The sequence below is a fragment of the Oculina patagonica genome, chromosome 12 (assembly GCF_052425735.1).
Source record: "Oculina patagonica isolate OP01 chromosome 12, crgOcupat, whole genome shotgun sequence".
In the NCBI taxonomy this organism is placed as follows: Eukaryota; Metazoa; Cnidaria; class Anthozoa; order Scleractinia; family Oculinidae; genus Oculina; species Oculina patagonica.
In genome coordinates, this window is record NC_135769.1 from 18,543,345 (window position 1) to 18,566,396 (window position 23,052).

The following is a 23,052-nucleotide window of genomic DNA, read 5'->3' on the forward strand; positions in this document are numbered from 1 at the left end:
TTAAATTAACAAAAGAGTAGATCATGCAGGATGAACGATGTTTCGTCGAAGTGTAAATATGCAGCCTGAAAACAGACGGTGAGTTGAACGATAATTCCAAAAATCCAAAGCATAACATTTTTATTGAAAAGCGCGGAAAACGATATTGTTACACTGGCTTTCATTCATCCTTTTGTAATCTGAAATCTGCCCTTCATAGTGAGTGGCATCAGCACTGGGGGTTCCCTTCAATGTTGAGTTAACTGTCACTTTGTTTCTCTAACATACAATTCCTCTCAGTAATGCGAGCATGATCATCATTTGAATGGCTCCAGAAGTTGTTATATATTATAACGTCATGGTTATGTGTCATTTATTAAATGAATGTTATTATGTCAGTGTAAAAATGTTACAAATAACAGGTGTCAGTCAGCTAGTACGATGAAACAACAAGTTCCTGTACTTTTAAAATCTACCATTTTCGTTATACATGATCAGTTCAATATTTATAAAATGGCTTGCAAACCGAACCGAATTGCCAACCATTCTGAGTAAGTTAAACAGTTATAACAGCGTTATAACAAATTCGAATTATAATTCAGACAAAGTTTTTATTCATTCGCATAAGTTAAAACAGTAATTATGCACAACTTGAACAGTTAAACCAAGCTATGATGAAGGTTTTTCGGGGGTAGCTAAAGCGAGTTCAAGTTATATCCCTCATATTAATATTACGAGAAACAACTAACACATGATCTCAAATTTTATATCCATGCGCTGGGAATGGAGCCTGATATTACAGAAAGAGGTCTTCCAACTATGTGCATAATTATGGATTTGAGTACAATTCAGTTTAATTCCACTTTAATCCTAATAATTGCGTAGCCATTAAAAATGAAATTTTATCAATCATCCATTTGACTCGTTCAAGAAGCACATAAAATTCAGCGCAAGTATGTTTAAAGTCGGGACCTCAATTATTAAATTTAAAATATCTTTCCGTGCTTACGTCCGGTAAGGTAATTTAGCTCCTTCCAAAAGCATATAACATCTATCGCAAGTATGTTTAAAGTCACGTCCCTCAATAATTTAATGAAAAATATCTTTTAACACTTACAAACGAAGAGGTAATTTAAATTTGTTCTGCCTTTATACGAGTGGTGTTATCATCGTGCAAATTTATCCCCGCGTTTATTTAACTCTCAGTAGGGGGTTACCTTCTAATGTAAGCTTTATAAGTATGTGCGGCACCAGAGGGTATGATTTTCGAGGCCGTTTTGGTCTGAAATAGGGAAGGGTTTGTGCGCTCTGGTCATCAGATACGTATAAGTTTTGGAAAAAATATATTTTTTTTATAATTAATGAAGATAAATTTTTCAACAATGACACGAGCATGGGACATAGAAAAATTCTGAGTCCCCGACGGGAATCGAACCCATGGCCTCCCAGATACCGGTTGGGCGCTCTAACCAACTGAGCTACGAAGGACTCGTGGTGACCTGGGCCATTTACTAGGTTGATATGTGATACGCGTCCTGTATACTGCTAGGATCAGCGATGTCGAAATCATCAAGTTTGTAGTAAATAATAAAGATGGTAAATTTTAAGCTAGGTAATTAAAAAGAAGGTGATTTTTTCAACAATGACACGAGCATGGGACAAAGAAAAATTCTGAGTCCCCGACGGGAATCGAACCCATGGCCTCCCAGATACCGGTTGGGCGCTCTAACCAACTGAGCTACGAGAGACTCGTGGAGAGCTGGGCCATTAACATGGTTGATATGTATGTTGGGCCATTTACTAGCATGTTGTTCTTATTCATTTTTGAAGCCTTTGTCAAATGTATAGACAAATCGAAGCAGCCACTGGGTGCAATCTGGTCTGGAAAAGGGCATCTGTACGATCATGTTTTGGAGTCAGGTCTGAAATATTGTGGAGAAAATCACATATTTTGTTTTGAAATATGGTAAGAGTTTCAACTCAGGAAACTTGGAGAGTACCCCCTGGATTTTTAAAACTTTTCAGTTCTGTGAGAAATGAAGTGGGAACACACTTCGCGAAATCTAACCCTTCCAAAGAGAATGATAAACGTCAATTAGGCTACATTTGGAGATGTCAGTTATCCTGCAATGAATCACTACGTATAAAACATGAAACGTGTAAATTACCTTGCATGCAACTTGTCATTATTCCATTTGTGGGCGATTGGTGGTCTGAAATATTGCGTTGGTGTTTTCAAGAAATAATTTTAAATAATTAGGCCACTCTTATGTTGGATATAAGATGAGAGATAGTAACTATGGCGTGCACGATACCCACAGTTGCACAGCATGCCTTGCCTATAGGGGGGGGGGGGAGGAGGGGGTAATCCCAATGGTGGACTATTCGTTCCATATTGTTCAACTGAATAAAGTAAATATAACACTAAAAGTTTAATATGTTGAGGCTCCGCCCAGAGGTCCAGACCCTTTTAAAAACCTTTTATATACTACTATGTTTAAGAGAAAAGGTACTCTTGTCATTAAAGATGTGAATATTAAGTACTCCTTGGAAAATTGTACCCCTTTTCACAAACATACAGTAGAAATATTACATCATTTTTCTATTTTTTTCACTTGAGTAACGCCTTAAGATACTAATATGAATAAGACGTAAGATGCGTCTCCTTGAAATATTTTTATATTAAACTTGTGAAATCCCTACCGTTTTTCAACCCTCCAGCCCGAAAAAGGTACTCCTTTCGGGCGGAGCCTCACCGAATAGTAACTTCCTTAGAAGACCCTATTTTACAACAAATACAAAACTAAAGGGTAAAGTTTTAAACTAAGAGGAAAATTATTAGTCTAGTCACCGAAAGAAGTTAAAGCACTTAACTCTAACCCTTTAACTCCGGCTAAAGGAAAAAATAACAGAAACATCTTTAAAAAAATACAAACTCCATCCATTGAGTTTTGAAAAGTTTTGCGTGCGTAAGAAAATTTTTGGTGCGGGCGAGCTTAGATAAATTTAGTGCCCACATGAATGACATACAGGTAAACGACCATCGAAGTCTATTCAAGAAGAGAATTTTTCCGCAGCCGCAGGTTTCACGTTCATGGTCAAGTAGTCTTGAGAAAGAAAAAGTGTATAAAATAAACTGGACCTTGAAAATGTCTTTCATTTCATTACACGTTACAAGAAGTACATTCATGAATATTCAAGTTCTAAGAACACTATGCAGCTGAGTAAGCTCTATGTATGAAATCCGGAACACTACTCATAATCTCGTTTAATTTTCCGTTGTTGCTTTAGAAAAAAAGCTTTACGAGTTACACCGTTCCGACTCTTTTACTGTTTTCTACTTTTTAAACCAGATATAACTAGAAGTCTCGGTGTGCTGCAATGTGTTTTAAAAGGTGGTTTATCTCCGTAAACATAAGAATGTTTTAGAAGCTCAAACTTACCTCGTTGTTCGAAGACTGTTGAATTAAGCGCTTCTTATATCCTGGCAGCGAACAAACGCGAAGTGATACGTAAAGAATATGTGATTATTCTGCCAAGTTAAGCTTTCTTAGTGAGCATGAACCCACCATCTTTGTAGAAACGAAAAATACAAATCTCCAAGCAGTGTGCAGCAAAAGAAAAATGCCAGCCGCGTCAAAAATTTTCCGCCTTTTTTGCGCGACTGGCACCAGTTTTTCGCGCGCTTTTTTAACCTGATACCAAATGTGGCAGCTGCGATTGCATGCATGTTTTAATAATTTTTTTTTGCATTAAAATGTTTATTCAAAGCAAAACCAACAACAGTAAAGGGGAAAATTTGTTTATATTGGTACGATTCAAGCCAAAATTTCAGACGTCTTCTCTGGTCGCTTACTCCCGGATGACGGATATACACTGTACCTTGTGGGATTTAAAAACTGACATGTTTTACACTGGGGGGCTTTTTTCGAAGCCTTATCAGTCAATTTGACAGTATTAGGGGTTAGTCACCGAGAGCAGTACCATTCCTTTAATTGTACGCAAACAAGTATTACTTCACATTGGAAATCGTTAACGAGTTGTTCGTCAAACTTTAAGTTCAACGTAGTTTCCGCAGTTTTGAGTAACAACCCACCCAGGAAGGCATCGCGTAGTCTTTAATCATGTTTTAGCCGATTTGTTTCTCCGTATGCGTACGTAAATTTATACAATTTCAAATGAGGAAAAAAACGATGAAAATGCCTGTTTAACTAAGCCTATTTAGTTAGAAAAGAGTTTAACTTAGACCGACTCCTTATCAGGTTTCGATTTTCTTGAAAAGGCTTCTCAAGAGATATCATGTTACTTAGCAACGCCTAAGGTATCTGAAAGCCTTGGTGGAAGAGGCAGTGGTGAGAGAAACAATAATGTTTCTTTATCCATCGAAAGCTGTAATCATAGTTTAAAGCTTGAAGTTATAATTTTCTATATTACTACGGATAATTTCTTTTTTACCGTGAATATCTTGCCCAGAAACAAGAACATGACTAACACCTTTCGACGTTTTTTCATTTCAGTCATAAACCGCGAACACAAATTATAATGAAGTGTTTTCTCAGTTTATTTAACACAATACTGAAAAACTTCTGGTATTTTACGAAGTATAAAACTGTACATATTAAATAGGTACTTTCCTTTTTACAGTTGAATCCAAACAAAAAGTCTATAAATAAATACTGCATCCTGTTATATACAAATTTATTTTAACTTAGGCACTGGTGATTTACCAGCTTGTTAGGAATATTTGGCATCAAGTTTAAATTTGTTTTGAACAACTGGATTAAACTTTGAGCCATTCTGCTCCCGGCCGTGATTATTTCTTTACTTAACTCTTTTCCAATAGAAACGTTTTGATCTAAGACCGTATTCTCTCCAGGTGAATTATAGTAAATTTATGAAAAACAGTAGGAGAATTTCCACGCGGATCAAGAAAAAACGTCTATGTCTCTAAGGTTTCATTATAAGTAAGTGTACTGTTGCCTTGCAGTTCAAACAAGGTTTAATTATATACAGTCGGTTCCGCTTCTTTTGGAACCTCTCTGGCATCTCCCATAAATTCAACTTCTGCGCAAGCCCGCAGCCTGTTTTGCCGGACGCACAGCAACACCACTCACTGACAGTTCATCCACAGATCTCGTCCCAGTCTTCGGCGGCTTTTTCCTCGGCTTGAGCCTAGGAGTGGACTGGTTCGAATCGGTGCCGCTAATCTCAGATGGTCCGCGGTATCTCTTTTGAATGGTGTGTCCCTTGCCGTAAGTGACTCCGTATTGGTGGACAGTCGAGGGTGGAGTCACGTTTGTCCAGAAAGTTTGCAGATCGCCTGAACATTTAAAGGAAAAAGAATTTAAGAGGAAATCCGCCAGGACTTCGAGTAGTTATTGGACAAAATTATGTACCAAAACTATTTACACCTAATTGCAAGCTTTTGTGTTTCTGCTTCAAATATCTTATCGAAAGAAATCTTTTCTAACAACACCAAACATCGAAAACAAAGTTCGAAGTTCCACTGAATTCCCATGAATCGCTTAAGAGATGTGAGCTTTTGCCCATCGCTTGTGAACTTTGAATATCATTTTCTCAGACTCTGATAAGAAATTGTTGTACCAGAATTATTTCCACCTTATTGCAAACTTTTTTGTTACTGCTTCAAATATCTTATCAAAAGAAATCTTTTCTAACAACACCAAACATCGAAAACAAATTTCGAAGTTCCGCTGAATTCCACTGAATCGCTTAAGACGAATTTACAAAATGCCTACACGTGAGATTTTGCCTATACCTTGTGAACTTTGAAATTCATTTTCTCAGACTCTGATAAGAAATTGTTGTTGGTGTTATCACGGATAATTAACTTACATGTTTACCTTTTATTAAGGGTAGGAAATAACGCAATAGGATTTAAATTATTCTGGTACTTGATTTTTGTCCAACTTCAATAAATATTACTCGACTTCCTAGTGGATTCCGTCTTAAAAACTTTCATTATAAAAGTAACAAAACAAAACAGAAGGAATAAGCAAAGAAAGTTGGAAGAGGAAGAGAGGTAGAAGAAGGGGAAAAAGGAGTAAAGGGGCAGAGAGGTTTGATAACAATAATCATTTTACGTTATAATTTATTTCGACCTTTTCTACCTATGGCCAGACAGCCGACAGTTTTAGAACATTGTCGACTCGTCGACAGTTTTAGAACACTAGGCGGTAATTTAAAACGAACCTGGTCCATTATTTAAAGATTTGCATTAACAGTAAAATATTCGTTAGCTTTTGAAATTACAAAAATCCCCGTGATACTTTTCCTTTAACATAAGACCACCATGTTACCCATTGTTTGGTTTGGTTTGACCGAGACAAAATTAGCCAGTGAAAACGCGATATTCTTATAACATAGCGATGAGTTCAGCTGCGCTTAATTAAAGAGAACTTAAACAAAATGAGCCCCGATAGTCAACCTAAGGATAAGTACAGTAATTGAATTGGTAAATTACGGTGCCAAAACGTCAAAAACGGACCAGTTTTAAAGTTTAAGACATTTTTCGTTTTTTTGTTTTTTTTAAATCGGTACTGAAATTTGTTAAATTCTCAATCCAAAGTCTAACGCTTAACATTAGAGCAGCATGCCACCCCTTGTTTGGTTTGGTTTGACCGAGACAAAAATATCCAGTGAAAACGCGATAAGTTTACATCATAGCGATTAGTTCAGCTGCGCTTAATTAATGATGATATTAAACAAGATGGGGATTAGTACAGTAATTGAGTTGGTAAATTTCGGTGTCAAAACGTCAAAAAAGGAACAGTTTTAAAGTTAAAGACAATTTTCTTTTATTTTTATTTGGTACTAAAATGATTTAAATTCTTTGCAGCCCCTTTAACGCTTGATAACAGTAGTTTTCAAGCAACTTTACATGTTAACATTAAATGCGAACACATGCTATGTTTTAATATTCTTATTCGATTTCTTTTAAAATATTAATTGCTGTAACCCAATCTCATTTGCATTTCTCACTTCACTTTGGATAAAACTACCATCTTAAAAGCCACAAAGTAAAACAGAAGAAAAAAAATATAAAAAAAACTTTCCCATATAATCTAACTTGACCTTATTTAGCATTTTTCACTTTATAATTAGCTGCAGTCACATTTTCGAAAGAAAGGATGGAAAAAAAGGAAGGATGGAAGGAATGAAGGAAGTATAGAAAAAGAAGAAGGTAGAAAGAAAAGAAGGAAGGGGTGGAAGTAAGAGAGGGAGGGAGGGGGAAAGAGGGAGAGAGGGAGGCAGGGGGGGGGGGGAAGAGGGAGGAAATATTTCGAATGAAAGGATCGTAAACCAGTCATGATACTTACCATCTTGTAGATTACTTGCTGCAGAACTCGCCGGTTTAACTGTTGTCTTTCCACCTTCATGCTCTATACCCTTTACAGGGGTGGGCTTGGAGTTTATTGTTCCTTTTGATCGTCGAGGTCCGCCGGCTTTCCGTCCCTCCGCGGCCTGTCCTCCATACACTCGATTCCTAGAATTTGATTGAGCCAATGCAGCGGCCACCCTTTGTCTTGCCGCTTCCTGTAATTCCTCCTTGCGCGTGCGTCGAGGTTTCACTAAACAGACATGATTGTAGCAACTTAGCGTCACAGGCAACTAGCGTCACAGGTATCTCGAATTCAATTTGTACTGACTTCCTTTTTGCCCAAACATTTTGATCCATTTGCCAACGTCCCTAGACCTTTTATCTACATATCGTGGCCTAACGAACGGAACGCAGAAGTTCCAACAGGGTGTTCAAACGGCTGCTGCATTTTGAAACAGTTGTGAATAGTATTGGATCAAAATATTGGGTATTGGGACGTTACTTTGCATCTGGAGTGTTTATCGAATCAGAATTGGAAATTTTTCTATGTATACTATGGCATAGAAAGTACATGATAAAAACATAAAATAAACATTAACAAACAACAACAACAAAATGAAAGATTGGGACAGTAAGTTAAGTGTCTGTTGAATTTACACGATCTAGGAGAGATTTTTTTTCTTGAAGTCGTTTTCGATTCGTTCCTGTCAGGTACAAATGTACAGCGAAGTGTAGTGTTTATGAATCGAACCCTGTTGTCCATATATTCTACAGTAAGTTTCCCTTCCCTTTGTAAAGGTCACAACGAGAAAAACAGTCTTTGTCAATGGCAGTAGTGAGTAGGTACAAGACCACCACACTCACCTCTCAACACTTTGGAATCATCTAAAGATGCGGAACGTAATCTCCTGGGCTTCCTTTGAGGGGCCTTTTTCACCTTGCTCTTAACAGCCCCCTTCCTTTTGTCCACTGGAGCCGAGTCTTCCGATGAAACGTCTCCAGCCCTCTTGTCAATCACGGACAAGTCACTCATACTTCGAGACGCCTTCACTGACAGTCCCTTGTCGACTTTTTCCTTCTGACTTGCGACAGCTTGTTCGTGTATGCGCATGTCTGTTACAGAGTTCGATTTCGTAGGAAGCTCGCCACCAGGCTCCAAGCTAGTTTTACTGCTACTACTAAGACTCTTGTCCAGGCCGACTCGTCGGCGTGCGGCGATCTCGGCAATTTTTCGCGTCCTGGCGAAGACAGGACTGGCCGGCGTGACAGGCTTCAATTCTTCATTTCCATCTTCCATCACGGACGAGGCGGTTGGTGAAGTGCGGTCACTTTCACCGTCCTCGGTAAAACTAAAAAGCTTCTTCGTTTTCTTGGGCGTAGGCAAAGGCAGCGGAGAACTGGAAAATGAAATGATCACACCAGCTATTGTCACTATGGTTTCCATAACGGGAAAGATTCGTCACGCAATTACAAGGCGATTAATCACGCAAGATTGCCACTTTTTCCTTTACTATTTACCTTCGCTTGCGACGAGTGACAAATATGAGGAAACTACAAGGCTACGGATGCTTTCGGTTGGGAGAATACTACAATTTCGTTCCGAACTATAAGACCTGGCTAAACTAGGAAACATTGTTGGGGAAACATTGTTCCTTGTCATGTTTCCTAGGTGGCTAAATTAGTGGGAAGCAAGGAAAATGTTTTGCTGCCCGGGTGGCTAAACTAGGAAACAATGTTCCGGGAACAAACTGTCACGCGTGCGCATAAACTAATCAATATTATTTCCAGGGTGGATAAACTGGGGATACATATGTTTCAGAAGCAAAATTTGAGTCTGGGAAGCAAAAATGTTCTTGACTTGAGGCAAAAACATTGTTTGTTTCTGTGAAGCAAAATTTGTTTCCGCAACATATGTTGCACGCGTGGCTAAACTGGGAGACATTTGCGTCCGCAACAATGTTTTCAAGTTAAGCCAGGCCCTTAGGTTTCTGCTTCAGCTTTGTAAATTTGATATCCGTACAGAAAACAAGTTAGGTCACACACTTAATGCAAGACAAAGATGAGCGTATTACTCTCTCACATTTGAATTCACTTTGTTACATGCTGTAAAATGATCTGCCGTCTTATGACGAGTATCTCACCTGGATTCTCGTGTAAACACGTCGTCTGACATCTGAGTGTGAGCAGAAGGTGTCGCACGTGACATCTTGACTGGTGAGTTCTGTAGTGACACCATACGAGAAGGCGTCTCTTCGCTCAATGGAGACAGCTTACTAAAGGTGACTAGAAAAGAAAGAATAAGAGTCAATTGCTGCTAAAAAAAATCAGGATTTCCATCTACTATTTAGTCATTTACGAAGCCGTTATTTGGGTCAACACGAAACGTTTCTCTTTAGAGACCACTGTGGATCAGACAAATAACATCGAGGAAAATTGTAACATAATTATGATACTTACATAACCTCTCTCGTGCCAAGGGCATCATTCGTCGATTTAGCCCAGCAAGGAGCGAGGCCTGAAAGAAACGGCATCAAGTTAACAACAAAGTTAATTTAGTATTTAGGTCTAAAGGCGTAAACAGCAACTCTTTAATGGCAATCAATCAACGCGGCAAGTGACGTTTTACCTTCTGTAACGAGTTCAAGGAGCCTTGTGCGTTTTCTTGTGAACTTGCCGCGCTGTTTTCACGTTGTTCAAAATCAGCTGATTGCTCCATGTAAACATCATAAAGTGCCTGAAGTTCTGCCGAACACTGAATTCCAGAATCTGAAAAGAAACGGTTAAAGTTTCAACTGAAGTTCGATGGTGTAAAATAAATATATCCAAAAGCACATACAACAAAATGGGGGGAGGTACCTTCACCTCTCGTTCGCATGATTACCCGCTTTAAGGGTCACTATCACCAGGATTTTGCTACATTTTTGGTCAAAACGCTGCTGAAACCATGGCTTCCTACCTACCTAGAACACCAAGCTGAAGATATAACGTGAATTGTCGAGGGGAGAAAAAAACCTTTAATTGAGCTTTAAACGAGTTTTTCCAAGACACAAAGACAGCATTTGAAAAATTTTGTCCCACTTTTTTGCTTTACGATAAAATCCTCGTGCATGCGTAACTCGTGATAACATAACCGACCGTTATTATAGGTTGCCATTAACGTTCGGTAAATTTCATTTGGCTTTTGCCTTTTTGAGGTCATGTTTGTGAGAGTGCCCCCTTAACTTTCACGACATCGCCAGACAAACTTACCGTTTATTACCGCTCTCTGCATTTGAATGATTTCATCGCAAAGTCTTTGCCGCGACTCAAACTTGTTCATCTCCAAATCCTTTTGCCTCAGTAAATTCTCTCTAAGTAACGAGTTAGACTGGAGCTCAGCATTAGTAATCTCTAGCTCGTGGACTTTGCACAACAATCCTAAAATTTCTCGATTTTCCTCGCTGCTTATCTTCTTTGGTAAGAGCTCCTCCAAAGCTTCCACCTCCTTCCTTGTCTGTTGAAGTTTCCCTTGAAGATCAGCTTTGAGGTCAGAAGTACGTTTTTCTTCTGCGATCAACGTGCTGATTTCTTCTCGCGCAAAAGTTACTTCCTCGGGTTCTGCAATCCCTGCGCTTTCCTCATTACTCGAGTCCGCCTTCTTATCCTTTTCAGTGTCCAAGTCTTTGTTTTCGACATCTTCCAAGCTATCGGAAGCAGACAGTGATGTGACTTCACGGCGATGTTCGACAAGCAAATGTTTGTCTTGCGTTGCCGAGTCGAAGTCTTTGTCTCCGTTTTCATCCTCGGCCAAGGCCAGGTTTGTCAGGTCGTTCGTAAGCTCGGATTCGTCGGTTTTCTCTGACAAACTTCTGGTATTTTTGCGCACTCCTCTTCTAGCTTTCTCTTGTTCCCATCTGTAAACAAAGTAAATTACAGTTGAACCTCTGGGACAGAATAAGTGAATTAACTGATCGTTGTAGAGAGATGGCTACTGTAGACGTTTCAATAAGAGTCAAGTGTATAGATAAGCACACGGTCACGACAAAAAAAATCCTGACTCTTAAAAGGAAAAACCCACATGTGACATTAACCTGGGCACCAAGTGGGAAAAGGAAGTAGAGGACGGCCAAGTGAAACGTGAAGGAGAACGGTGGAGAAGGAACGCGCTGAGCTGGGACTAACATCGTGGGCTGCAGCTGCTGCTGTGGCCAAAAAATGGCACCGATGGCGATCATTAATGTCCGGCCCTATCTCTCACTCGGGGGCAAGGAACTAAGCTAAGCCAAACACGGTCACTCACTCGGTAGTGAAGTGAAGCACTCAGAGGTGAAGTTTGAGGAAGCAAGTTCTAAGAGAAATGCTACACTACTGACATGCTCAAGTTAGGAAACAGTGGAGATTGCAGTAAGAGAAGTTACCTTGCAGCGGCTCGGCAAAGCTTAAAGTAAAACGCACTGTTTAAGATAAGTTTTAAGGTAGTGCATTGTGGCATATCTGTGATTGCCACACACTTACTCGTCTATCACCAGCATGTATCTATTCATGTCAAGTGAAATCTGCATGGCCGCGTCCTCGAGCTCTATCAACTTGCGCCTGAAATTAAAGAAAAACAACTTCAGTATGGGCTTAAATTCGACTACATGGTATTAACGTTTTCGCCCGGAACGACAGACTTTTAGGAAATGCTCATGACGATGACAGAATACAGACAGGAACAAATGCTAAACAGGTCACAGAGGCGGCGGAGCGGTTTGGTTCAAAAATACTCGACGGCAGGTTTTCATATTTGGTGCAACTTTTAGTTTTCTTAGCAGTTTCAAGACCGAAGATTTCCGAAGATTCTCCGATTGTTGTTCGAAGGCCAAACGAACGTTTCCGATCATTTTTCGATTTTTTCCAAAGATAAACTAAGTTTTCCGAGGAATTCTAAGGAAGTTTCGAAGGTGTTTGAACTTACTCACGAGAAGGAATATCTTGACTAAACAATTTTACGCTGAACTTACGCTGTTGCTGCCACATAAAAATAGGTCCGTAATGCGTACGTATATCTTCAGCAGGGCCAGCCACTTTGTGTAAAATCTCTATGTCTCACCTGATGTCCATCTGCTCTTTAAACGTACTAACAAGCTGATCTCGAAGTCTGTTCATCTCTTCTGGATTCTTGTCCTTTTGCTGTCCCTTTCCTGTCAAAACAAAGCAAGAAAGAGACTTGATTTGATGATACCTCGACGTACACCATTCCTCCCGAAGAGGAATAGAGTTGGGAACCGAAGGCTGCCAACAGAACCCACTTAACATAATCAAGGATGGATAAGAGAGCTAAACCTTTTTGCATGAAACCTTTAAAGTATTACTTTATAGATTTGACGAAATTAACCTTTCGTTTCAAGCACGGTTTGGAATTCCATTAACCTCTTTTAGAGCGGTTTTCACTTAAATGTCGAATTACATTAATTTTGTATTACTACGCTTAGTGATTGGTTTTAAACTCCATTGCCACTTTTCAGGCAATCAGAAGTAAAACCAAAACCAATCATGACTCGTCCGCGCACGTTTCCCCGCGCTCCGCGTTAGCTACATGTATTTGCTTCGAGTTTTGATTGGTTTACTGAATTGTCTGTGTTCTTTGTCATTGGTTAGAGTGATTAATTTGGTTTTGATTTTACGACGCTCAGTTGAAAACTGCTGTTTCTACTTCGTAATTGTCTTTGCTTATTGAGGACGTCAGAGCATTGAAATCACACGCGCCTCGCTAAAGATCCCAAAAAGTAATATCCCGGATGACAGAAGATTCATTATCTGGACGCTGGGAGATAATTACGTCACAAGCTACATAAAAATCATTTATTTTCTGAAATTAACATCCTACTAGTAAATTTAAACACGGTCGTCACTTACTTGAGTTGTCGCCATTTTCTGTATCATGTTCAGAAATTTTGAGTTTAAGACGAAATATTTCCTTTCTCAAGTCAGCAATGATGTTGGTGTACTGTGCGATGTGGTACGACACACTGAACTGGTTTGGCTTGATCTGTACAATAGAAATGAACTCATGTTATTTACAGATTTTCTTGCTGATTTTATCCGATGTTTGCTACTTGTGCATCTTTGATCTATTCCATACTCTTTATACCTTTAATGTTTCTTGCGCCTTTGTTTACCTTAATAATTAAAGAAATTACGCCACGGACAACACATCTTGAACAAATCCCCGTTATTGTTCGTAATCCGTCTTAATCTTCGTCACAACTATCCTTGTTTATTTTCGGTTTGGTGCCTTTCTACTTTATAGAACTATTATTTGATATGATATGAAAGGCATTTTGTACAAGCAAACATATCTGTAGACATATTTATCAAGACGGAACAGAACTAGAATTCGTTTTTCCATTCATTCGTGAACATATCTCGAAAATGATGGAATCACACGATCTAACAAGTTGTTGCCCTGAACAATCGCCAGAATTTCCGGCCGGTTCAATATCGCCGGGTAGCTTAATTTAATTTACTGATCGTTTTTCCACGGCGTTTGGCGAAAAAGTGAGAGAAAAAGAAAGATGAGATAATAGCATGTATACAGAGAGTAATTTAACAAAGTCGCTAAGATTTTTCTCTCTCGAGTTGCATCCCTGGTCCGCTTCTGTCTTCTCTCCTCGATTTTTAACTGAAATATAAACTTATGTTAATTTGCAATAGGGTACAAGCCAATCACTTCCGCTTCAGAGCCAAGATAAGGGAACTTCCAAAAGTGTTGTTTTCAATAATTTAAATTAGCACTAATAATCACAGATGACTACAACATCCGGTTAGAAACCAGGACGAAACTGAAGAAGAACTCTCTTGACTTCTGACCTTATGGCCAGTGAAAATTGTTTTTATCAAAGTATCAAAAATAATTTGGAATAATTCTAAGCCATTAAAAGTGTACTGAAGAAAACATTGTCCATTAATATTCGAACCAGAAAACTAAAACCGAATGCTGGACATCTACGGCTCAAACTGAGCGGTACGCTCAGTCAGGTGGGCCTTTTATTAAAACCTGTATGCCCATACAAAAATAACGTGCTCAGATTCAAAGGAAGAGCTTACACGAGATTGTGACAGCGATATGCCACGAAGAGCTGAGACGAAACCTAACCTATTATGGGAATAGACCCATGTCTGCCTCTCTGTGAATGAATGAAACAGTAAACTGAAATCGCACATCTTGAAAAATGTAGCCTAAATGTTTAAAGATCTTAGACATTCTTATTCCTTTGGGGTTTATTATCAATTCTTTGGTGTTTTTCGACTTTAGTAAACCATAATTATGAGATTTCCAACTAATTAAAAGGCAAGGTACCGTATTTTCTCGATTAAACGCCGGGTCTCAAAGTTGTATTTGAAAATAGACCCCTTAAACAATTATTCAATTTAGAATAAAAATCAGCGAAAATAAATGACGTTTCGATGAATCGCGGTTCATCATTATCAAATTCTAAAAAAGTCAGATTCTGATGAGTTCAATATATATTAAGAGTGCGTGTTAAAATCTCGTTGCATAAGATTAAAGACTATACAATGTGAATTGTATAGAGTGTTAATTACGAACTAAATAGTTTTGCTTTAATGGAGTCAGATTGAGTGTTCAGTTTAGGTTTTAACTCCTGGATAAAGAGCATTTCGAAGATCAAGCATTCGAATTTCCCGCGACATTTCTTCAAGATTGTAAATTGCTTGTTAAGATCTTTGTTACTCTGGGTGTGGGCGTCACGCAGGTGGTTTCCAATAGCTGAGTGCTTATGTTCATCAATGCGTTGGAAAAGGTGTCGGCGAGTGTAGCCTACATAATCCGCATCACACGAATCACATTTAAATTTGTAAACAACACATTGTTGATTTATAAGCGGCGGTTTGGCCTCTGCTACATTGATGTCGTCGGCAATTTTCTTGCTTGTGAAAACTGGGCGTAGATCGCTGTTTATTTTCTTGCCAAGATCGGACAGCTGCCTTCGTACAACGTCTGCTGATCTTTGGTCTTTGAATGGCAGAATAATCCGAACGGGTGCATTTGCTTGAACATCGCGAACTTGCTGTTGACTTCGCGACTCGGTGAATCGAGTTATGGTGGAATTAACGAGCTTCTCTGGGTACTTTAGTTTGAAGAAGATCCCTCTCAAGGTTTCACATTCTTCAGCAAATAGATCTGGTGAGGACGAGAGACGGTGGGCACGGTTTAACATAGTCCTTAGAAGGGATCGTTTGTAGCGAGCATCAACATGACTTTGATAGTGGAGAAGAAGGCCCTTGTTTGTTGCTTTCCTGTAGACACTTGTTTTCAGCTGTTTTCCGATCTTTATGAGCTCCATTCCAATGAAAGGTAGTTTGTTGTTGTTTGCAACTTCCATCGTGAAGCTGATTGCTGGGTGTGCCTCGTTTAATGTTGACAGGAAAGCTGTGGCAGTTGGAATATCTTTAACCGCGGCTAAAGTGTCATCCACGTATCTCTTATAAAACGATGGTAACTTATCCTCGCTTTCTAGTTTCTCCTCGATCGCACACATGAATGTGTTCGCCATGAGTGGCCCAAGGGGTGACCCCATCGCTACTCCATCAATTTGTTCATAAAGGCTACCGTTAAACTGAAACAGCTGATGTTTTGTAGCCACTCGTAGAAGCTCGACAAGGTCATCTTGAGTGATGTTGAGGTTATGTGTCTCATTGAACCAATTCCTGGTGAAGGCCTTGTTCGCGAGAATCTGGATTGTTTCTTCCAGGGGCACATTCGTAAACAACGCTGATACATCATACGATACCAAGATATCGCCCTCGTTGAAATCCAGCTCGCGGATCTCTTCGGCAAACTGGAACACGTCGGAGATGGTATGCTTGTTGACGGACAGGGGTTTTAGTTTCTCGTCAAGCCATTTAGCAAGAGCGTAGTTATATGTTCCTGAGGCTGACAAAATTGGTCTCATCGCCAGCCGCTCTTTATGCGTCTTGGGTAGACCATATAGGTGTGCTAGTCTGGACCCTTTCTGGCAGACAGTATCAGCAATGTGTTTTGGAAGAATTTTCCGAACTATAGAATTAAGATGTTTCTCTTGTATAACGAAAGCCTCCGTTATTAAACAATTATTAAAGGTTTAATATGCTTTAAAAATAATATCTAATTATAAAGCTTTCAAAAATAATGAATAAAAATCATTTCTTAGAAACATAGGGCCTGAAAAAACTCCTGGAATCAAATAAACGCCGGCCCTATCGGGCCAAGTTTGAAATAAACGCCGGGGGCGTTTAATCGAGAAAGATATGCTGATGACTGATTACAGTCAACTCTCGCCTTGCGGACACCCCGCTATTGCGGACACTCGCTATTACGGACAAAATCTAGCTCCCGGGGGAAGAGGTTTTTTTGGAAATTTTTCCCCTTTTTTTGACCTCCTATAAAAAAACAAAAAACCACCCCCGCGGGTCCAGGTACTAAGTAACCAGGCCCGAAACAAGCGGAAAATGACCGGGAGAGCTAAACGAGTGGCCCATATTTAGTATCCCCGACCCCTCGCACCTTCGGTCCGTCGGTTTAAGCACACTTCTCGGTACAGTCAACTCTCTCCTTGCGGACACCCCGCTATTGCGGACACTCGCTATTACGGACAAAATCCACCTCCCCAGCGAAAGGGTTTTGACTGGAAATTTCCCCCCCTATTACGGCCTCCCCCTATAAAGGAAAAAAAACCCCCCCCCCGGCGGGGCCCCAACAACGGGGGTGGTAAATGTCAGATCACTGCATTTTGCCATTTTGGCAAGTATTCAAAATTGTAAAGAAGAACAACAGTAAAGGGAAAAAACATGATCGAAACTGTAGCTTCCGATGGCTGCTGTCCAATTTAGTAACAAAATTTCACTTTTCTAGCAAAAATGAATTCAAATCAAAATTGTAGGGGGGGGGGGGGGTGGAGTCCCTGTGCACCTCCCCCTGATACGGGCTTGAGTAACCCGTGGGGAGCTTAAGCTAATCTATTTTCAAAAAATGTGGCAAGCAGCCCTAACATAATATAACATAACATGCTCAGATTATATGGAAGCCGAGCTAACACAAGTCCATAACAGTGATATTTCCGGAGAAAAGTTGAAACGATACATATTGGGGGTGCTCAGAGTACAGTAGAATCCCTAGTGTTCGAATCACCAGGGGAAACGAAATTGCTTCGAGAAATCGGGGGTAAAATTACAGAGTAAAACTATACAAGGGACACGAGAATTGGTTCGAGAAATCGGGAGTTTCGAGAAATCGGGATTCTACGGTATAAAGCTGAATGCCTAACAAATACGAAGAGTTTTTTTAACTGGGCACAACTAAATCGAGTGAAAATGAGTAGTAGTACACTGATAGAGGTGTTTGGTCATATCGTGTTTAGTTTTACACGAGGCGTGACAGAGCACTACAACCCAGAAGAACCTGAATTCACGGCAGAGTCTTTTGGCTACGATCCTCTACAAAGCACAGGTCGAGAATGGTATTATCATCCTGTTGATGAGCTTATTTATCAAGAATACAGCGACAGAGAAGCCACAAGCTTGGACTATCTTGTGTCTAGCCGTCTCGATATAAGGGTTATAGACGCGTGTTCGGCAGAGGAAAATGAAGAAACGCAAGATGATCAACAAGATGAAGATAGAGCAATGGCTTGGAAGCGAGTCAGACCATCCGCTCTCCGTACAGTTTGTAAATCAATGTACATTGGAGCTTTGATTTCGCTACTCACTGCTACCATCATAGGTTCAGTATACATGCTCTTCTCTTATTTGAGTTTTAAAACTATACACAACTGTGAATTTCACCAAAAGAAGTCCATTCCAGTACAAGTACAATGGATGAGATCAATTTCTGATGTGGTTTCATGTGCTTTTCTTTACATGTGGTACTTTGATTGTATTATATTTCTTTTTCGCCCATATCAATTGATGGGAATAAGAAGAAAACTTCTTCTAGTTTGCTGCGCAATGTATTGTTTGGATGCAATTTATCGTGTGGCTTTACAAGCTCTAGGAATATCTTACTCGAAGTTTACTCCTTCACAAAAGATTCCACTCAACGTCTTGTTTGCTACCAGTGTATGTTTCCAAGCCTATCTTTTAACAAATCACTGTCGCCTACCTACTAGAAGACGGCGGGCGACTTTGTTCTTACAACTGACGGTACCCATCTACGTTGGATTATTTCTTGCCATTCCTTTAGCTTTCTTTATTTATCCAGCGTATAACAAACAAAACAAAGAAGGCAAATTGATAATCGCACTCTTCGCTCCTCTCATTGGAGTCGTACTCAAACTGATTTCTCGAATTTGTGTCCAGCGGTTATGGAACATTACTCATCCGGGATATTCCTATGTCTTATTAGCGCCGTTGTATTTTGCTTCAGCGGTTATGTTTCGAATTTTACAGGCGGACCTTGGCAGTTTGCAATCCATCGCTCTTCTTGGAATAATTCACGGCGCCGCAGAAGTCATAGAACGAAGCACCATGGTTGTTATTGATCACATTTGTCATGTCATTTGGAAACGAACATTAGCTCCTTGGGGAAGTTTTCGTACTCCTCGCCGTGAGAGACTAATGGCTGATATCGCTATCATGAGCATGTTGTCGGAATCAACTGCAATAGTGTCTGTTAACGGATTTTTGTACTTATATCAATTTATTTATATACAAAACGATTCCTTTTTAAAGTTACTGCAGTCTTTTGCCATTCATACTTCAGTTCAGCTGGTGATTGAGTGTTTTTTCACCAGCGTGTCTCTAGCGATCGAGACTCGCTATCAAAATATGGCTGTCATGGCTGTTTGGCGAAGAAGATGGAAAAGACAAATCTTGGTAGCATTGGTTAATGCGGTGCCTTTAGCTCTGTGGACGAGTACTACCCTTATAGAAGTTGTACATGGACGTTTCAATGAGGCTAACCAGCCTTGTAAAATGCCTTTTACTTGAGAGTAGCAAAAGTAACTCTGCATGTACTAATAGCATCTTTATTCTCACTTAACAAATACATTGCAGAAATCGCACTAGTCTGAATTACTGTTGATCGGATTTCAGACAGTAGAACCCCGGTCCAGAACAGAATTTTCCCCTGGTTTTTAAAATATTGCTGGAGAGCTTAATTGAATGATCGCACTTTATCACTTTGCGTTTTCTAAAAGTGGTCGAGAAAAGGAGGCAAGATTAGACAGTGTGTGTTTCAACCAAGTCACCAAAAGTGTAGTTTTTTGTGTTTCATCAGTCATTCCCAGTCGCTTCCGTCTACCCTCGTCGATTCCTAATTGAAAATATTTTATTTAAAACTTGTAATGGTTTACTATAACCTATAGACGGAATGACTTCCGCTTCGGAAACAAAATAAGGGAAGTTCCAAAAGTATTAAATCCATTAGCACTAATTAAGTTTCTATTTATCAATCTATCTAACTACAGCATCCGATTAGAAACTAAGTTGAAACAGAAGTACTCTCTTGGCGTTTGACCCAATGGAGAGTGAAAACTATTTTTATCAAACATAGTATCAGGAACAGTTTGGAATAATTAAAGCCTATTACAAGTATTATACCGAAAACATCGAAGATTAATGATTCAAACAAGGAAACTAAAACCGAATCCTGGACACCTTTATGGTCTTAAAGCAAAGATGATTTTTGCCTCGACAGTCAGGAATTCATTGAACAAGAGAAAATTTATAAAATTTCCGCAGCTTGTAAGCATTAACTAAACAATTTATTATTTTTTTATTTAACCTTGTGTTTAACCAAAACTGATTGTAATCATAATCTATTAGTGAGCTCAACCACAAGCGTTTTAGAGTCGCGGACGGCAAACGGAAGATGAATGTTCTTCGTTTTTGGCGCGTATTATCAACTTTTCGTCCAAAACGTAAAGTTGAAAATGCTAAAATGAGAGTTTTCTAACCAATTCGTGGGAGAAGATTTTCCAAACACGGCACTTGTTATTAGCCTAAAGAAAGATGAACGCGTCTCACAATTCACTCAGATAAAGCAATCTTCAAGGCGTTGAGGAGAAGTTCAGACTGGAGTACAAAAATCATCTTAACAAATATTGTATAACGGAAAGTTAAATATAAATAAATAAATAAACAAACAAAAAATCCTTAAACATTTCCGCGTTACATGTTTTATATAAACATATGTTGGCCCTTTTTGGCTAAGACGCTCAGCTTTGCAGGAAGAACTTACTAATGTCTCCAATATTTCCGGGGAAAATGAAACAGAAACCGGATCGTTGAAATGCACACCAGTTGATGGCTCACACTGAGCAGCTACACGCTAGCAAACGCATAATGGGGATTTTATTAAAACCTGTACACGCTGCCAAACAACGTGCCCTCAGATTCATAGGAAGAGCTGTAAACCAGCTCGTGACAGCGACGTTTCTCGAGAAGATGAAATGACACCTGTAGGGAAGCAACCTTATCTTTGCGTCTTCAAGGAAGAATAAAACAGTAAACTAAAACCGCACACCTTAAAAAGTTTCGCCTTAGGTTATCAAGTTCTTCGTGCGTTACTCCGTCCCCATTTTCCTAAATCTTGGCCACTCTTGTTCCTTTGGAGTTTACTGTCTTTACTTTCACTCCTTTGATTCCCCCGCCTACGAAAACCACTATTCTAAGATTTCGTTCGATTTGAAAGCAGTTTTCTTCATCGAAAAAAAAGGACATCGTGACAAAGCTCTTTTAACACATGATAATGACTAATTACTAAGTAACCCGCGGAGAGGTTAAGTTGACCTAGAACATCCCTAAACATCCCTAATATAACATGATACCACACTCAGATCCACAGGAAGCCGAGCTAACACAAGCCCGTGTCAGCGATATTTCTGGGGAAGAACTGAAACGATACATATTTGGGGGTGCTCAGAGTATAAACATGAACGCCTACAAAAAAGAGAACTAACAGTTTTGGAGCTAAGGACTACTTTATCGATTTGAAATGAGTAGCAGTACACTGATTGAGGTGTTTGGTCATATCGTGTTCAGTTTTACACGAGGCGTGACAGAGCACTACAACCCAGAAGAACCTGAATTCACGGCAGAGTCTTTTGGCTACGATCCTCTACAAAGCACAGGTCGAGAATGGTATTATCATCCTGTTGATGAGCTCATTTATCAAGAATACAGCGATAGAGAGGCCACAAGCTTGGACTATTTAGCGTCTAGTAGTCTCGATATAAAAGTTATAGACGCATGTTCGCCAGAGGAAAAAGAAGAAACACAGGAAGAGCAACAAAATGAAGATAGAGCAATGGCTTGGAAGCGACTCAGACCATCCGCTCTCCGTACAGTTTGTAAATCAATGTACATTGGAGCTTTGATTTCACTACTAACTGCTACCATCATTGGTTCAGTATACATGACGATTACCTATCTCTCTTACAAAACTAAACTCAACTGCCAATTTCAGCCAAAGAAGTCAATTCCGTTACAAGTGCAGTGGATGAGATCAATTTGTGGTATCATCTCATGTGCATTTATTTACATGTGGTACTTTGCAGGTACACTATTTCTTTTCCGCCCATATCAGTTAATGGGGTTAAAAAGAAAACTGATTTTGGTTTGCTGCCTTGGTTATTGTCTAGATTCACTTTATCGTGTGCTTCTACAAGTCCTAGGAATATCCCATTCCAAGAGTTCCTTGTTTCAAAAGAGTCCACAGAACTTCATATTCTTTATAAGTGTATGCTGGCAAATCTTTCTCTTAAAGAACCACTTCCGTATGCGACGGACAAAGAGACAGCAACTGACTTTTATGTTACAAATGATTCTCCCTGGCTATTTGTGCTTCCTTCTTGGTATGACGCTGGTCTTTTTTGTCTATCCGGCGTACAACAAACAACACAAGGAAGGGAAACTGCTAATTGCACTCTTCGCTCCTCTCATTGGAGTTATTGTCAAAGCAATCTCAAGAATTTCCGTTCAGCGGCTCTGGAACATTACCCATCCGGGATATTCGTATGCCTTGTTAGTGCCACTGTATTTTGGCACAGCGGTTATGTTTCGAGTTTTACAGGCGGATCTCAGCAGTGTGGAATCCATCGCTATTCTTGGAATAATTCACGGCGCTGCAGAAGTCATAGAACGAAGCACTATGGTTGTGATTGATCACATTTGCCATGCCATCTGGAAAAGAAAGACAGCTCCTTGGGGAAGTTTTCGTACTCCTCGCCGTGAGAGACTAAGGGCTGATATCGCTATCATGAGCATGTTATCTGAATCAACTGCTATAGTGGCCGTAAATGGATTTTTGCACTTTTATCGATTAATTTACTTACAAAACGCTCCCTTTTTAGAATTACTTCAGTCTTTTGCAATTAGAACGTCTGTTCCGCTGGTGATTGAGTGGTTTTTCATCAGCGTATCTCTTGCGATCGAGACTCGCTATCAGAATATGGCTGTCATGGCTGTTTGGCGAAGAAGATGGAAAAGACACATCTTAGTAGCATTGCTAAATGCGGTGCCTTTAGCTCTGTGGACCAGTACTAACCTTATAGAAGTTGTACATGGACGTTTCAATGAGGCTAACCAACCTTGCAAAATGCCGTTTACTTGAAAGCAGCAACGTAATTAACTTTACATGTACCCAGGGCAGAGAAATTGCAGAAATCGCACTCGTGTAAAACTCAGCAGACGGCCTGAGTATGTTATTGCGCGGGTCATTTGGTTCTATTTAGGATACAACATACAATGTTTATTTTGTACTTTGTAACTGT

The 23,052-nt window shown here is 39.6% G+C and overlaps 4 protein-coding genes across 4 annotated transcripts in view; 2 read left to right on the forward strand and 2 right to left on the reverse strand.

Annotated features, from left to right (window-relative positions):
- Nucleotides 1–4,516: 4,516 nt before the first annotated feature.
- The window catches only part of LOC144632395 (kinesin-like protein KIF19), a 42,267-nt gene continuing 23,731 nt past the window's right edge, over nt 4,517–23,052 (reverse strand). The window contains exons 12-21 of the mRNA XM_078491034.1: nt 13,199–13,331; nt 12,393–12,483; nt 11,816–11,893; nt 10,571–11,214; nt 9,948–10,087; nt 9,779–9,836; nt 9,463–9,604; nt 8,186–8,718; nt 7,320–7,571; nt 4,517–5,299 (exon numbers count right to left, since the gene is read on the reverse strand). Of these exons, the coding sequence (XP_078347160.1) occupies nt 5,037–5,299; nt 7,320–7,571; nt 8,186–8,718; nt 9,463–9,604; nt 9,779–9,836; nt 9,948–10,087; nt 10,571–11,214; nt 11,816–11,893; nt 12,393–12,483; nt 13,199–13,331 (2,334 nt within the window). The 3' untranslated portion in view covers nt 4,517–5,036. The remainder of the gene's footprint in view (nt 5,300–7,319; nt 7,572–8,185; nt 8,719–9,462; nt 9,605–9,778; nt 9,837–9,947; nt 10,088–10,570; nt 11,215–11,815; nt 11,894–12,392; nt 12,484–13,198; nt 13,332–23,052) is intronic.
- On the reverse strand, nt 14,640–16,851 carry LOC144632441 (uncharacterized). The gene is made up of 2 exons (XM_078491096.1): nt 16,772–16,851; nt 14,640–16,617 (listed from the first exon to the last, which is right to left on the reverse strand). Exon 2 carries the CDS (start codon nt 16,255–16,257, stop codon nt 14,884–14,886), a length of 1,374 nt encoding a protein of 457 aa, XP_078347222.1. The 5' UTR covers nt 16,258–16,617; nt 16,772–16,851; the 3' UTR covers nt 14,640–14,883.
- On the forward strand, nt 17,057–19,741 carry LOC144632437 (uncharacterized). The gene has a single exon (XM_078491088.1). The coding sequence runs from the start codon at nt 17,654–17,656 to the stop codon at nt 19,265–19,267; it is 1,614 nt and encodes a 537-aa protein (XP_078347214.1). The 5' UTR covers nt 17,057–17,653; the 3' UTR covers nt 19,268–19,741.
- On the forward strand, nt 20,982–22,895 carry LOC144632435 (uncharacterized). Its single transcript, XM_078491086.1, has one exon. The coding sequence runs from the start codon at nt 21,276–21,278 to the stop codon at nt 22,890–22,892; it is 1,617 nt and encodes a 538-aa protein (XP_078347212.1). The 5' UTR covers nt 20,982–21,275; the 3' UTR covers nt 22,893–22,895.

Bases quoted from the DNA above. Each gene is read 5' to 3' on its own strand.
- LOC144632441 (XM_078491096.1), bottom strand. From the start codon at position 16,257: ATGAGACCAATTTTGTCAGCCTCAGGAACATATAACTACGCTCTTGCT.
- LOC144632435 (XM_078491086.1), top strand. From the start codon at position 21,276: ATGAGTAGCAGTACACTGATTGAGGTGTTTGGTCATATCGTGTTCAGT.
- LOC144632437 (XM_078491088.1), top strand. From the start codon at position 17,654: ATGAGTAGTAGTACACTGATAGAGGTGTTTGGTCATATCGTGTTTAGT.